This window comes from Girardinichthys multiradiatus, chromosome Y (assembly GCF_021462225.1).
Source record: "Girardinichthys multiradiatus isolate DD_20200921_A chromosome Y, DD_fGirMul_XY1, whole genome shotgun sequence".
Taxonomy (NCBI): domain Eukaryota; kingdom Metazoa; phylum Chordata; class Actinopteri; order Cyprinodontiformes; family Goodeidae; genus Girardinichthys; species Girardinichthys multiradiatus.
The window spans coordinates 13,469,448-13,485,287 of NC_061818.1; the positions used below are offsets into that span (position 1 = coordinate 13,469,448).

The 15,840-nt window shown below is 39.4% G+C and overlaps 1 protein-coding gene across 2 annotated transcripts in view; it reads left to right on the forward strand.

Annotated features, from left to right (window-relative positions):
• The window catches only part of LOC124865055 (ubiquitin carboxyl-terminal hydrolase 43-like), a 114,440-nt gene that overhangs the window by 82,226 nt on the left and 16,374 nt on the right, over nucleotides 1-15,840 (forward strand). For both annotated transcript variants that reach the window (XM_047360061.1, XM_047360062.1), the window contains 2 exons: nucleotides 480-591; nucleotides 11,406-11,509. In XM_047360061.1, coding sequence (XP_047216017.1) covers nucleotides 480-591; nucleotides 11,406-11,509 — 216 coding nt within the window. The remainder of the gene's footprint in view (nucleotides 1-479; nucleotides 592-11,405; nucleotides 11,510-15,840) is intronic.

Below are 15,840 nucleotides of genomic sequence, written 5' to 3' on the forward strand. Positions count from 1 at the left end.
AATGTAATTTTCAGAGAAACAAAATTAAAGGGGTTTATTAGCTCTTTATCGTCAAAATTAACACTAAAATGGCAATCTGTGTACAATGAATCCACCTAATATACCAGTGGGCTGTATGTCAGTCTGCCACGTTACACGTGACCTCTTGTCGTCCTCTTGATGCATGACATGTTCAGACCAGCTTCTGGTGTAGCGTCTCACAAACAAATAATGAAAATGCAAAGAAAATAAGGATATGTTGTTAGTATTATATAACTTTATGGCTTTGAAACAAATTAAATAACTTTTTGTCTGTATGCACATCTGTTTTATAGACATACTACAATGACAGTTGTGTGCCAGTGCAGCCTATGAATATAAAAAATAATTTAATCAACGTTATAAATGACCACGGCTAATATGGTTTTGTTAAGTAGTATGGCTATATATATATATATATTTTTCCACTATGTCACATTAATTACCTTTATGTGTTGAAGGTTTGGACCTCCATTCTTAATGAGGGAGGATCGGTCTATTTCCTGGGACCAACTCCAACAAAGCATCCTCAGCAAGCTCTATTACCTGAGGATCGACGGTGCCCATGCCCAGGTAATCAGCTTACGCTAACAGTTATGTGACAATAAATACAAAGATGTTTTGTTTTGCTTCTATTGTTCTATTTTTCTGTCCAAAATGGCCGGTAGGCACCTATTTAACGGACAAAAAGTATTACACCATCGTCACGCAAAGCAAAGTAGGCAGCAAATGGGGTTGGTAAGCTTTGTAGCTGGTATTCATTTATTGGCATCTCCTGAAATCTCAAAGCAACAATAAAACAATGTATGGCAATAATTCAAATAGGATATGAAAAAGGGTGAAATAATCATCCATCCATGAGACTTATAAAACCTATATTGAGTGTCCATGTGTTAATGTGGGTGTGTTGTGAGTACTGGCTGGAGCTGGGACACAGCTCCCACCTGCCATGCCGGCTGGCGCACCTGTTCCTGAGCAGGTTTATTGGCTCGAGAGACAGGAAAGTACGCCTGCTCAATACCGCTGGGTTTTACTGGTGGGAAAATAGGCGCAAGCTGGAGACAGGGAACTGCTGGTGAATGTCTCACAGCTCTCGGCGGCACATCAAAGCACAGTGAACTGGTCCATGGCCACATCATATTGCAATGGAGAAATGCAAACAGAGGACAAACTGGTTTTACTGGAGCAGCAAAGTATGTTTCTCCACTGCCCTACAAGGAAAAGTTTATTGCAACTGTTTTTTTTAAAACAAAACAAGTCCATTTTTAAAATATTTTGACTTAATTCATTAGTTAATGCTGTGCCTTGCAAAAGTATTAACACTCATTGAACTTTTTCACATTTTGACATGCCTCAAACACAAACTTTAATGTATTTTATTGGGATTTTATGCGATAGACCAACACAAGGATCCCACAGCATGACACTGCCACCACCAAATTTCACAATGGTGATGGTGTGGTCAGGTTCGTGTGCAATATTCGTTTTCCATGCAAAAGCATGGAGGCCAAAACATTCAATGCTGGTCTCATCTGACCAGCTCATCTTCTTGCACATGTTTGCTGTGTCCCCTACATGACCTGTAACAAACTTGCACAGTTGTTTGCACCAAATTTTATTTAGGGGTATCATAGTAAATGGGGCTAAATACAAATGCATGCCACACTTTCCATATTTCCATTTTTGAAACATTTTGCAAACCATGCATCATTTTTCTATGAGCTACTTTGTGTTGGTCTATCACATATCATCCCATTAAAATGCTGTTCTAATGTGACAAAATGTGAAAACGTTTAAGGGCATTTTCAAATGCAAATTCTTATTACTTTTTCTAAAAAATAAAAATGGTCTGTTATTGGCTGAACCTTATCTGATACACTGTACTGACAAATGTTTTTGGTCACTAACGCCCTCATATATGAGCTTCAGGGACATCACATTCTAAATTCATAGAGTTTAAAATGATGTCAGACCACGCTTGCAATTATAACAGCTTTAACTCTTCTGGGAAGGCTTTCCACAATATTTAAGAGGGTCTTTATGAACATTTTCATCCTTTCCTCTTGATGTGTATTTGTAAGGTCAGACACTGATGTTGGATGAGAAGGCTTGGCTCGCAGTTTTCTCTTTAATTCATCCCTAAGGTGTTTCATAGGATTGAGGTCAGGACTCTTCCACATTAAACTCTCTCCTCCATGTTTTTATGGACTTTGCTTTGAGCACTGGTGCACAGTCTTGTTGGAACAGTAAGTAGCCATCCCTAAAATGTTCTGACATGGTTGGGAGCATGAAATTGTTTAAAATGTCTTGGTATTCCCACGCCTTATGAGTTCCTTTGATTGGAATTAAGAGGCAGAGCCCAGCTCTCAAGCAAACAGATGCACTTTATACTCCCTTCTGCACCAAACAGACACAATGTAGTCAGGCAAGTGATGTCTGCAACAATCAAACCCAGACTCATCAATTGGGATACCAGACAAAGAGGCTTGATTTGCTTCTCCAGAGAACAGATCTGCAATGTTCTAGAGTCCAGTGTAAGTGTTCTTTAAACCTCTGCATCTGACATTTTGCATTGCACTTAGTGGTGTAGGCTTGGATGCAGCTGCTGGCCCATGGAAGCCCATTCCACGAAACTCACTACTCATTTTGTTAATCTGAAGGCCAGGTTAAGTTCGGAGATCTGCAGCTTCTTACTCTGCCGAAAGAGGATGACCTCTGTGCACCATGTGTCGCATCCTCTGCTGACCACTCACTGTGATTTTACATGGCCTACCACTTGATGGCGGATTTGCTGTCAATCCCAATCATAGTTTTCCATATACCTCAATCCACTCTGTTATAATGCCACACTCAGCTGACCGTGGTACATGTCGTAGTGAGGTTATTTTCCGACTGGATCCTATCACAGTACCACACTGGAATTCACTGAGCTCCTGAGAGCGAACCATTTTTTCACATATATTTTGAGAAGCAGTGTGTATGCATAGGTTATGGATTTTACACACAGGTGGCCATGGAGGTGATGGGAACACCTTAATCCAATCAATGAATGCAATGTTGCTTTTGCTATTATAGACAGAAGTCCATTTTAATGAACTTTAATTGAGCACCCAGTCAATCTCTTCAGCTTATCTAGCAAACAATGGGTCGTTGTGTTTCCACTGCTGCTGTCACTAGTGTAAAACCAGGGAAATAATGATGCAAATGCAAACAGCAAAGTGTGGCTTGCTTAGATGCAGCCCTGCTGTTCATATGGTCAAATCAATTATTTACTTCCCTGGAGATAAATGGTCCTTTCAGTTCCTTGTTTGTTTGCTGTTTTCCTTATAATGAAGACAGTCCTGGGTTTTACCGTGAATATCTGCAGCAGCTTGGTGTCAGTCTTGTAGCCAAACAGAACTACATTCATGCTTTTCTCTCTGCATCAAGCCAGGTGACACTTACTGTAGATGCAATGTGCACACCATGTACAGGATTAAATGTACAAGAACACTGTCGTTGTGCTCTCCAAGACAGCAGAAGAAAAGAAGAAGCAGATGCAATGTATTCACAAATTCATTCAGAGATCTTCAGTCTCACGTGTGCCCCATGCTGTCAGCCATTTAATTAAAACCAAGCTCATAAAGTATACAAGAAAGCAATGCTCAGTGCAGATGTTTGCTCCAAACCTTTCATCTCTACAGCATCTGTGGTTTGCTTGCATCATCAAATTGTACTTACAAGTGGATTTTTGCACCTTTGACTAATTTTTGTTTCAGCAGTGGTGTTTAAATGTCACTTTTAACAACCATTTTCAATGTTGCTTACTTCATTTAGCTGCTTTTTTAGCAGTGATAAATGAGCGCAGACTGAATTCTGAAAACAAGGTCCTCGAAAGTCAATAAACAAAGCAGCAAATCTAAAGGCAACATGGCAACGCTAATTGTGGTATTACAAAGCAGAAGGCACTTAATTCCAAATTTTCTGAGCTAAAACCAGGTTGTTCTGAGATTGCAAGTTTTTTTTTCTCGATTTGACACCATAATTGACTTTTTATACCTGGGGGCAAGCTTGATCTTCTTCCTTGAAAACAGCATTGCAGAGAGGAAGAGAAATGTCTTTCAGCTCCTAGCATCCACAGATGCTAAGAGCTTATTGGAGAGGTGTTCCCTCATTGGTTCAACCTGGAAGTTGATTCTTGGAGAGAGCAACCCCAACTCTTAAACCACCAGAACCATACCAGAATAGAGTGCTTCTCACCATCTTCCTCAAGTTTCAAGATCAGGAGTGGGTCCACCATTTCCTGAGACAGCAGGACATCACACATGAGTAAAACAGGCTCTTCTTTGCTGGAGATGTTTCAGCTGAGACCATGAGGCAAAATCTCAAAATTCAGCACAATAAAGGGACTCGTCGAAAAGAGAATCTTCCTTGGATTTCAGTAAAATCCCTGCAAGATGAGGATTCTCTGCAACAGGAAAATACACCTGGGTATTTTCATCATAAAAATAGAAAAAACACAGCTAAGTTGTCTGAATATCTACTCGATTCCTCATAAATATCCATCCAAATCTAGGAGGATATATTTTTTCCTCTGGCTGTAAGTATTGTGAAGAAACTTACTTAAGCTTCATTTGATTTCATCAGTTATGACAGTTATGACTAATCAAACATTAGAGAGCATTCAACAAACTAAATATGTGTGTAAAAATAGCTCATTCTAAGTAGCCATCTACTATATTGGTTGCGTTCTGCTGTCCAAGCTCAAACATCATAATTAAACACTGCTTTATGCAAGTGTTGTTCCTGGATGTCTTTTGGTTTGTCAGGTTCAAACATTCTTCCCTGCTAAAAGCTAAAAATCAATTTATCTACGTTCAAAGGCAAGACAAGGATTTTCTCACGCTCCTCTGACTGGAGCCCTGACAGAATTTCACCTGGAAACTGTCCAGATCTACGCTGCTTACATCTACATGACCTGTTCTACACTTGTGTTGGCTTATATTAATATTTATCTCCATTATTCCACCTTATAGGAAAATAAAGAAAGCAGGTAAAGATAAATTACAATATGTAGATTTTTCTGTTTGTGGGTTGGATCTGTAGATGTTTTTGTTTCCACTTTCCATGTTTGATGAGTCATTTATTTCAGACCGGTTTATGTTCAAATTTGTAGCATCTGGGCTGACAGGATTAATCAGTTTGTTAGTTAGGATAATGTTAGCTTTTTGGGAGGTAATTGTTTGGGGGTTTTCTTGTCTGAGTATATGTATTTTAAATCACCTTTCAGTTTGTGACTTCATGGAAAATCAAAGGCAATCAACCAAGAGATCAGGAAGAGAACTGTAGACTATAACTGAGCACTAAAGCTTGCCTTGAAGGTGTAACATTCGTCTGCTTGAACATTGATATGCAAGTCTATACACCATTAAAGTGTTCGAACATCATACTGTTCAGGAAAAAGACGGGTTTTGTCTCCCAGAATAGAACACGGTTTGATGGAAGATGTTGGTAACAACCTCAGATCAAAAATCAAAAGACATTGTAAAAAGGCTGGCTGAAGCTGGAAAAAGAGTGACATTGTCTACAGTTAAACGAGTCCTGTACCCATATGGGCTGAAAGACCACACAGTGAGGAAGAAGCCATTACTCCAAAGGCTAATTACAGTTTGCAAATACACTAATTTAGAAAGATCTTAATTTTTGTAGGGTTTGAGGTTATAGGCAAGTGCTTGACTATAATGGCCCTCATAACATTTATAGGAAAGGGGGGTGCTTGTGAGCTTGAGAACACCATCCCAACTGTGAAGTATGAGATGGGTAAAATTATGTGGGTGTTTGTCCATGTTTTGTAGTTGACATCAAAGCCCCAATCTCCATCCCATCGAAATTCTGTGAGGCGTGTGCGAGCAGGGCGGCCTACACATATGGCTTAGTTTTACCTGTTCTGTTAGGGGTAATACTCCAGCAAGCTACTGGGAGAGGCTTTTTGAAGAAAACCCATCACATTTGACTTCTCATGCAGTTTAAAAGCCAGTCCCAGCAAATAATAAGGAAATGAAAGTAAACTTGTGAATTTGACAAATGTTAATAGAAATGCTAACAAATTCTCTTTCTCATTATTCTGGCATTTAGTTTATAATTATTTTGGTAATCTGAACTCCCCTTACACATATACATGTATATTTAGATGTATTTATATGTTAGAAGAGCTACAATAAGACCTGAACGGCAGTAATGTTTAAGCAGCTCTATGGATTGCATATGTTTGACAATTATAATTATCTTCCGATTTTCCTGTCAGAGTTGTACTTTCCAGGTTGCTTCTTGTGTTGAGGATTTCAATATTTTCCAGAAATGTCGCACTATGGTTGTTGTCATCACAAACATCCTGCTGGTCTGCAGTTTTTCACACAGGTCGGGTGGCTGATACCAGCTGACGGATCCACAGCAGATCTTAGCAGAACAAGAGGAAATCAATTTAATTTTTGCAAAGCATTCCTTTATCCCTACAGTCTATGCAGATCCCAGAGTTATATCTTTGTGCCTCAGGGGAGAGGAGAGATATTAGCACCTTATTTGTGTTTTCATTTTCTTTCCAGCTCATATTTTTCAATCAAATTGAAGGGATTTTGAGAGAGAACACTGATTGTCTTGAGGTACAGCACATACCAAAAGTGTGGACACACCTCATTCAAATAATTTTCTTTATTTTCATGACTATGAATATTGTAGTTTCACACTGAAGGCATGAAAACTATGAATTAACACATGTGGAATTATATACTGAACAAAAAAGTGTGAAACAACTGAAAATATGTCTTATATTCTAGGTTCTTCAAAGTAGCCACCTTTTGCTTTGATTACTGCTCCGCACACTCTTGGCATCCTGTTGATGAGCTTCAAGAGGTAGTCACCTGAAATGGTTTTCACTTCACAGGTGTGCCCTGTCAGGTTTAATAAGTGGGATTTCAAGCCTTATAAATGGGGTTGGGACCATCAGTTGTGTTGTGCAGGAGGTGGATACAGTACACAGCTTATAGTCCTGTTAGAATTTGTATTATGGCAAGAAAAAAGCAGCTAAGTAAAGAAAAACGAGTGGCTATCATTACTTTAAGAAATGAAGGTCAGTCAGTCCGAACAATTGGGAGAACTTTGAAAGTGTCCCCAAGTGCAGTCGCAAAAACCATCAAGTGCTACAAAGAAAGTGGCTCACATGAGGACCGCCCCAGGAAAGGAAGACCAAGAGTCACCTCTGCTGCGGACGATAAGTTCATCTGAGTCACCAGCCTCAGAAATCACAGGTTAACAGCAGCTCAGATTAGAGAACAGGTCAATGCCACACAGAGTTCTAGCAGCAGATACATCTCTAGAACAACTGTTAAGAGGAGACTGTGTGAATCAGGCCTTCATGGTAAAATAGCTGCTAGGAAACCACTGCTGAGGACAGGCAACAAGCAGAAGAGACTTGTTTGGGCTAAAGAACACAAGGAATGGACATTAGACCAGTGGAAATCTGTGCTTTGGTCTGATGAGTCCAAGTTTGAGATCTTTGGTTCCAACCACCGTGTCTTTGTGCGGCACAGAAGAGGTGAACGGATGGACTCTACATGCCTGGTTCCCACTGTGAAGCATGGAGGAGGAGGTGTGATGATGTTGGGTTGCTTTGCTGGTGATACTGTTGGGGATTTATTGAAAATTGAAGGCATACTGAACCAGCATGGCTACCACAGCATCTTGCAGCGGCATGTTATTCCATCTGGTTTGCGTTTAGTTGGACCATCATTTATTTTTCAACAGGACAATGACCCCAAACACACCTCCAGGCTGTGCAAGGGCTATTTGACCAAGAAGGAGAGTGATGGGGTGCTGCGCCAGATGGCCTGGCCTCCACAGTCTCCGGACCTGAACCCAATTGAGATGGTTTGGGGTGAGCTGGACTGCAGAGTGAAGGCACAGGGGTGGATGGGGTGGTACCCGTGTACCGAGACCTTAGTCCTCAATGCAGTTGTCACGTGTTCGAGTCCCATTGACCTTTGCATCATTTCTACCCCCTCTCTCTCCACCCCATTTTCTGTCAGCTCACTATCAGAAAAATTTGAAAATAAAGGCTAGTGCCACAAAAAAAAATCCAAACGTTTACACAGTTGTTGGTGAAGATAGAGCAGACTGGTGAATCACCATAGGCAGGCTGCACACAGCTATTGTTTGGCTAAAGAAAACAGCAACAAACCTAATAGCATTGAGTTGTAAAATTGTCGCCTGTTAATATCCAATAACATGGCGTTGTCTACCTCTGATTTAAAGATTTACATTTTGAGTTGTTCTAAGCAACTAAAATTAGCTTAAACACAATGCTCATCTGACAAGCTGTTATTCATCCACCAATACAAGGACCTTAATTTCTACCTAGTTCAGGGATCTGACATACTTCCACTACAGATAAGAAAATTACTACAGATAGTTACTGCACAGAACCTCAGAATGTAATTTCAAAACATTTAATCTAACCCTAAAACTGCCTACAGATTTGCAGGAGACTGCTGTTGAGTTGTTGCTGCTCTCTCAGTTGAACAATCTCCATTTTCCAACACAAAAGTACATTGGTGAAGGCTGCCAGCTGTATCAATCCACCAGGAATCTTCCGGAATAATTTCCAAACAACTACAAGAACTGGAAAAGCACAAAAATTTACAATCTTTGATGTCACTGAACAAATAACAGCCTCTTGCCAAATCTAAACATTTATTCCAGTCTTGACAGACTTTAAGCGGACTGATGAGGCACAGTGATCTTTAGAGCTCTCAGAACTCAGACTGATATGTCAAGAGAGCAGAATCGCAAGCTGGACGCAGCGGTTGGACTCAGAGGTTAAAGGATATAATCTTGGAGAAGTTGTACACTCGAGATCTGCAGAAAGTACCAGAAATTTGGCTATTTGGATTCGCAATTGAGACATACCAGTAAAACTCTTCAGGTGGTTGGAAATTCACAATTGCCTGAACCACAACATTTATTGTTTTTCTAAATCTGGCGCCCCAATGTGGCCTTGGCAACTTCTGCTAACTGGTTATCAACAAAATATCTCCTGGATGTTATATAAACATGACGCTCTTCCCCAGCACTCCCCTACCAGCTGTGTGCTGATAGGACTATGCGGCCGATTGATATAACTTCCAGCTCTCTTCTCAAGGACAATGGCGCTTCTATCAGTGTTGACAGTCTAATTCTTGCAAACACACTCAGACTTTTATATATTCGCACCCTCAAGATTCCACTGTACTCTTGCTAAATCTTTACTTATGTGTGTGTTGCTTACCCCTGCTGAGGTTTTTTGTACTATTTCAGACTCTGTTCTGCTAAGAATAGAGTCTGAAATATTTTTTTTTTTCCCCTCCTATCTTACTTTACCTAAATATGTGATTTCATTACTTTTCATAGATTTTCAGATTTCTCAGAAAGATTACCAGCAAAAACTAATTATTACTAGTATTTCATTGATTTTTTGTTTTATCATAAGAATTACCAGCGAAAACCAAATATTATTAGTAATTTTAACTTTAGCTGCTCTTACGCCAATGACCCAGCTTTCTTAATTAGACTATAATGGACTGTTATTACTTAGTACAACTTCAGTACCAGTAAAAGCAATATATTATTAGCACCTGAAAATGTGGATTAAAGCTGTTTTGTACCAGTGACTCAGCTTCCCTAGTTAGAATTCAGTGGAATGATGAGACAATTAGATTTCTCAGAAGGATTCATAGATTTTTAGATTTCTTAGGATTGTAGTATCATTTGATTTGTTTTTCTGTGTCTGTATCTGTGTTTATTTTCAATTGTATGTACAGTGCTTTGACTGTCTCGTTACTCAAAAGCGCTATATAATAAACTTACTTTACCTTACAGCTGATAAGGCAAATTGATACAGCTTCATCAGCTTAATTTTGGCTTTCAGTCTTCTCAAGGTGTAGATGTTTCATATTTTCTACTACAGCATTGTATTCCACGGAAATCAACATTTTTTCAGTTTGAGTTTTTCTACATGGGTCATATCAACTAACACAGACCTGTCTGACTGGGTCAGGGGTCTGCAACCTGCGGGTCCGAAGCCCCAAATGGTGCTTTGGACCTTCCACGGTGGCTCTTTATAACTTTGGTTAAAAATGATAAAGAACCATTTAATGTTTTTAAAAATCATCATAATAATAGATGCAGGTTTTAGCAGTTTATTAGTTTTATGGAATAGTTGCATTGTATTTCAACAACAGAATGGCACTAAGGGTACCTGTAATATTTTCTAAATTTCTTTTTCTTATCATTAGATTAGAAACTTTGTGCTGTTTTTACACACTTTTCCACAAATATAAACATCCCTTAGAAAAAAATTTATCCATCCTCATTTTGTGAAAGTTTAATGTTCCCTTTTCGTTTTAAAATAGAAACATAGAAAATAAAATAGTGGTTCTTCAAAAATGACAATACATTTTCTTTAGTAGATGTTTAAAACTAACCAAGAAGTTTTATTTCGCTGGACTGAGGGCATAAATGGCGCTTTGGGCTGTAAAGCTTGCAGAACCCTGAACCAGGTGTTAGCCAGGAGGATTCACCGATAGGAAGCTAGGAATCAGATGTCAGCTTTAGCATCGTTAGCGGATAACGGTTAGAAGGTTTTGGTGTTTTCACATTGCAGTGAAATCTTCCATATCTTTGTTTGCAACACAAACTAATTTAAGAGTGGTGGAGTGGTTTTTATTGCTTTTGGAACCTAGTGTTATCAGCCAATCTGACAAGAAGGCTTTACTAGCTTAGCTGAGTCCATCAAAACAACTGAGCCCTATTAGAAATACTTCCTATCTTACTTCCTAATAATAGTCTCAAACAATGAAAAGTACCTATCATTATATCTGGGGCCTAATTACTTCACCAGATGAAGTTATGCTGACAGCCTGAATAGCGCATCACAAGACAGACTTCAGATTGACAAGAGGTATTGTGATGTTTTAGTACGTTGAGATCTTCTCAGACCCCTTTCTTACATCGCCTGATTGGTTCTGACAGGAACATCTAAGGCTCACAAAATCAGCAGATTTGCAATTATTTACTTATTTCCTGATTTAATGCATGAAATGCTCAAATACCAAAACCCTGAGAGGATATGAATGCTCCAGACAAATGATGAGTTCAGTATCAGTATAGAGTACCAACATTTACAGGACTTTGACTAAAGTATATTTGACCTCTACCTCCAAGACTGTTTAATTCATCTAGATCACACAATGTCTAAATCATTGTACTGGCTAGGTGCATGTGGTTGACTTAATGTGACAGATGCTACGGTGTTGCTATAAAAAGCAGAGAAACAAAGCTTCTGGTGTGTTGACAGTGTCTTTGTACTGATCTTTCAGAATATCAGAGTGCTTTTCAACATCCGTGTGGTGGGAGGATCTACGTTTTACAACTACTTGTCACCTCAGGATGGGCGACCCCTCTATCACCCCGCCGTTGACAGGTGAGGGTGTGAAAATACTTGAAACGTCGTGGTGCTAGAGCTAGATGACTGACACACACAGTCCAGACATGCTCCTGAGCTTCCCGAGCAGATCTGAGCAACATTCAATTATCAGCTCTAAATTGTTGGGTGTTGATTACACTTCCTGCTGAATCCATGCAGTAACATGTCCTCAATCCCCTGATACCTTTACAAGTTTCCACAAGAGATAAATTGTTGTGGTGTAGTCTTGTAATCTTCACTTTCCTTTACTTTTCTGTCCACTACATAGTGTGCACAGGGTGCTTTAAATGAATAGAAACATAATTTGCTTGTTTTTAAGCTATTAAACCTTTTATTGTATAGAAAGTGCAATAAATGTCTTAGCTATGCATTAAAGGACATTTTAAGCATTGCCTTAAACATTTTCTACCCATGCTGAAAGATGCATAGTGTTTTATCACCACTCTTCCTGTGTTTGTTCAGTCAAAACCAAGAAAGAAGGTCAAGAATCAGAGAAAGAAAATTAGCAAAACCCAGCAGTTTGTCTAACAAACCTGCTGACGTCATCTGGAAACAAAGGAGAACTCCTTCTAGTGTAGTGTAGTGTAGTGTAGTGTTTGTCAATACAAAGTCTAAGCAAATGACTCTTTGCTTGGAACTTATGATGCATGTCTTTTTGTTCTAACGTTCGCCTTTCCCAAGTAGAGCAGATGTAGAAAATATAGACTGAACCATCTCGATATTATGACCACTGACAGGTGTAGTGAATAGGAATGTTTGGGGGGTGGGGTGATACAGTGTGATGCAATATTCTGGGAAAGGTTAGGTTTTGCCATGCACCAGTTGTTACCTTGATACACAGCACTTTCCTTGGCGTTGTTTCAGACAATGCACACCCTTTCATTAAACCAAATTCCTTGATAATTATGGTCTGTATCAGCAGGATAATACAACTTGCTCACACCAGATATGGCTTAAATATGGTTCAGGGATGAGTTGAGGAGTCCAACAATGAGTTTCAGGTGTTGATTTGGCCTCCATATTCCCCCAAATCCCAAACCAACTAAGCACCAGTGGGACATCCTGGACACACAAGTCTGATCCATAGAAGGTCCACTTCACAACTTCTGAGACGTAAAGGATCTAAGTCTCAGAACATCTTGGTTCCAAATACCACAGCACCCGTTCTACGAGAGTCCATGCTTTAACGGGTCAGGGCAAAACCAACACATTATTAGGCAGGTGCTCATGATCAGTTCCAATCCACACTGACAATCCTTGAGAGGATCATCAAGAAAAAGTGGAATGGGTTTTTAAATTCCAGTGAATAAAGACTTTCTCACAAAGCCTTTAAGTTATACTTAGATAAAGCTTCTTGTAATAATTATGTTTTAGCAGCCAATTTAAACTTGTCTGCAGATGCAAACAGAGTAGAAATCTCATTTTAGCTGACTCAAGACGGTCAGCCACATTCTTTATTAACTGACTGATTATTAGATTGTTTATTATTTCATACAATGAAATGACCAAATATTTTAAACTAATGACATTTTATATAGTCTAAAGTGCAATTAGAATTGGCTCCTATCTAATTTGACAGTCTGTCTTTACATTTAAAAAAGTTACAAATCTACTTTGAGTGTTTGTCTCTTTAATCTAAATGTGAAATATGTTGCAGCATCATCTAACTTATAAGGGCATGCCATCTTTCTTCACAAATGCAAATTCAATGGCTTTCGGTGGCAAAAGTGATTTGCTGATTTTGGCGACGTCTCGAAAGAACTTCCATTTGAGTGTCTAAGAAGAGTTAATTCACCCACTGAATGGTGCTGATGGAAACTTATCCTTTCAAAATCTTTTGAAATGCAAATATGTTGTGCACAGTATCCTAGAAACTTGTGTAATGACAGTGCCTGAGCTCTAATGCCTCAGAAATAGACTCTGTCCCTAAGGAAACCCAAATAATGTGATCAGAGAGAGTACAAAACAACTGATACTGTTTTGCTTTACCTTGATCTTTTACTATAGTATTACCCTCTATAAAATTCGTATGTCAAATGCGTAATGCATCACGTGTTGCACACGCCATTCCCTGGATCACTGCTGGATCACTGCTGCCACAACTCACTAGTAGTATAAACATAAAGGTTTAATCCATCACCTGAAACTGGAAAGATTATGGCTTAAATGCAAAGCTACCAAGACAAGGCTGTCCATCTAAACTGGCTCCAGGCAAGGAAACAATCAATCAGAATCAGCCGGCAGACCTATGCTAACTCTGGAGGAGCTGCAGAGATCAACTCTCAGTTGGGAGAATCTGTTCAGAGGACAACTATTAGTTGTGAACTCTATAAATGTGGCGGGGGTTTTTTTAAGTGGTGTCAAATTAAGGTGAGATCTTTCCATGTAATCCATGCAACATTTAGTAACTGCTCACAGTTAACTCCATAAAAGTTACAATAAATATCCTTATATACTTATGTGTAATCCATTCAATAATTAGTAAAACACACAGTTGAAGCAGTGAGGAGTGAAACAAGCATGTTCTCATATTCTGGAGCTGAGAGACTGGAGAGGCCTGTGTGGAGCCACGTATTATCTGCCACATGTTATCTGTCTTATCTTTTGCAAAAGTATAAACAAGTATCCAATGATGTATGATGATTTGATATTCTTTCACATGTATTGAGTAAAATTAGCAGTCTTTGATTAACAAGTTAAAAGATGTATGATTAAAATGTGGTTAGGAACTGAGAATTAGAGGAAAAACATTAAGGTTTGACATTCTCAATCAGCTATATATGAGAGAAATATAACATTAATCATTTGTAAAGCATGAATAAAAAGAATGAAGTGATGGTTTTGCAACGGTGTTTTAAAGTGAATGCTGAAAGCTGAAGAATGAAATGTGTAATATAGTGTAAAGTTTAAAACTGAGCAGATTAGGGAAAGAACTGGAGGATGACTTGGAGTGACGAGAGCCAGCTGCATGCTGACAGCGAACCTTTTCAAGGCAAAGGGGAGGAAGGGAGGATGTGACTACAGACCAGTGTGGCTATTATCGGCATCTCCAAGGCTGAGAAACAGAATCAGTAGGTCACAGTGACCATGACTAAAGTATTGAGCAATAATCAAGAAGCTGAGCTGAAAAGGTTCCGCAATAACTAAGAAGCCTAATAAGGGGCTGGCTGGTGAAAGCATCAAGCACCATAAAAGCAATGCTGAAGGAGGGAACGGGGTTGTTTCCTCGCAGAAGACCAGCGAACAAGATCGGACGGAGAAAATAAGCTTGGATGGAAAAGGAACAGAGACACAGCCCCACTGATCGACTGCATTAAAAAGAGGATCAACCTGTGGGCCCAGAAAGGACTGTGCCTCAAAATTAATAATCTGATTTCATCTAAAGCCTTTTTATCCAGACAACAGAAGTGAACTTGATCGGTGAACAACTGATTGCTCCAAGTTTCAGGCTTCTGGAAGTCCTGAATCAACTTCATTTATGTCTCCGGGTTTCCTTCAACTCTTCAGCCTCTGGAAACTACTGTCTTCGGAGACATATAACAACAAAGATCCTGTTTAACCATCAAAGTCTGGAGCATCAGTGCCTGCCACTTAAAGGAAGAAAACTGAAGATTAAGTTGTATTCCCTTCAAGAAATCACTCGTTGTTACCAGACGAATCTTCTCCATCAGGTGCATGGATGAGCCTCCGTCTTCAAAGTCTCTCCAAACTCACTAGTTTCAGCATCAGGAAAAGACAGGTTGAATTGATTGATTCATTCTATTATTGAAATTAGTTTGTGTTGCCAAATTTAAGCTGTTACTGACCCCTGCAAAAGCGTTACTAATTAAAGAAAGCATATAAAATTCTAGTTAAATCGTGGACATTCAATAATTTGAGTCACTGTATTGTTGGTTTTTCATTTGTGGTAAAAAGTCTTGTTGGCTGGTTCTAAGATATTTTAGGAGGTTTTTATAGGTTGCCTTAGCCAAGTTCGTTAAAACATCGCCCTTGGGGCTCGTGCTGAGCCACTAAAATTAACCTAGCCCATATACCAAGAGCCAGTTGTAAATTAGGGAATGAGCAGCCGTGAACAAAAGTGACTGTCGAAGGTGTGGATGACTGCGATAGGCTATTCAGTCGTCCAGACCACCAGTTGAAGAAGGGTAAGACTTTTGTATGAAGGCTGTCAGAGGCTAGGCGAGTCATTTCCCGACACCAGTTTAAACAGAACCTTCAGTAAACCTTCTTAGTAAAGATCTTTCAGGTTTAGGGAAGTCTGGAACCGTTGGATGGAGAGCTGGTTTGAGCAATCTCTTTAGACATAGGGAAGTAGGAGGGAGGGGTTA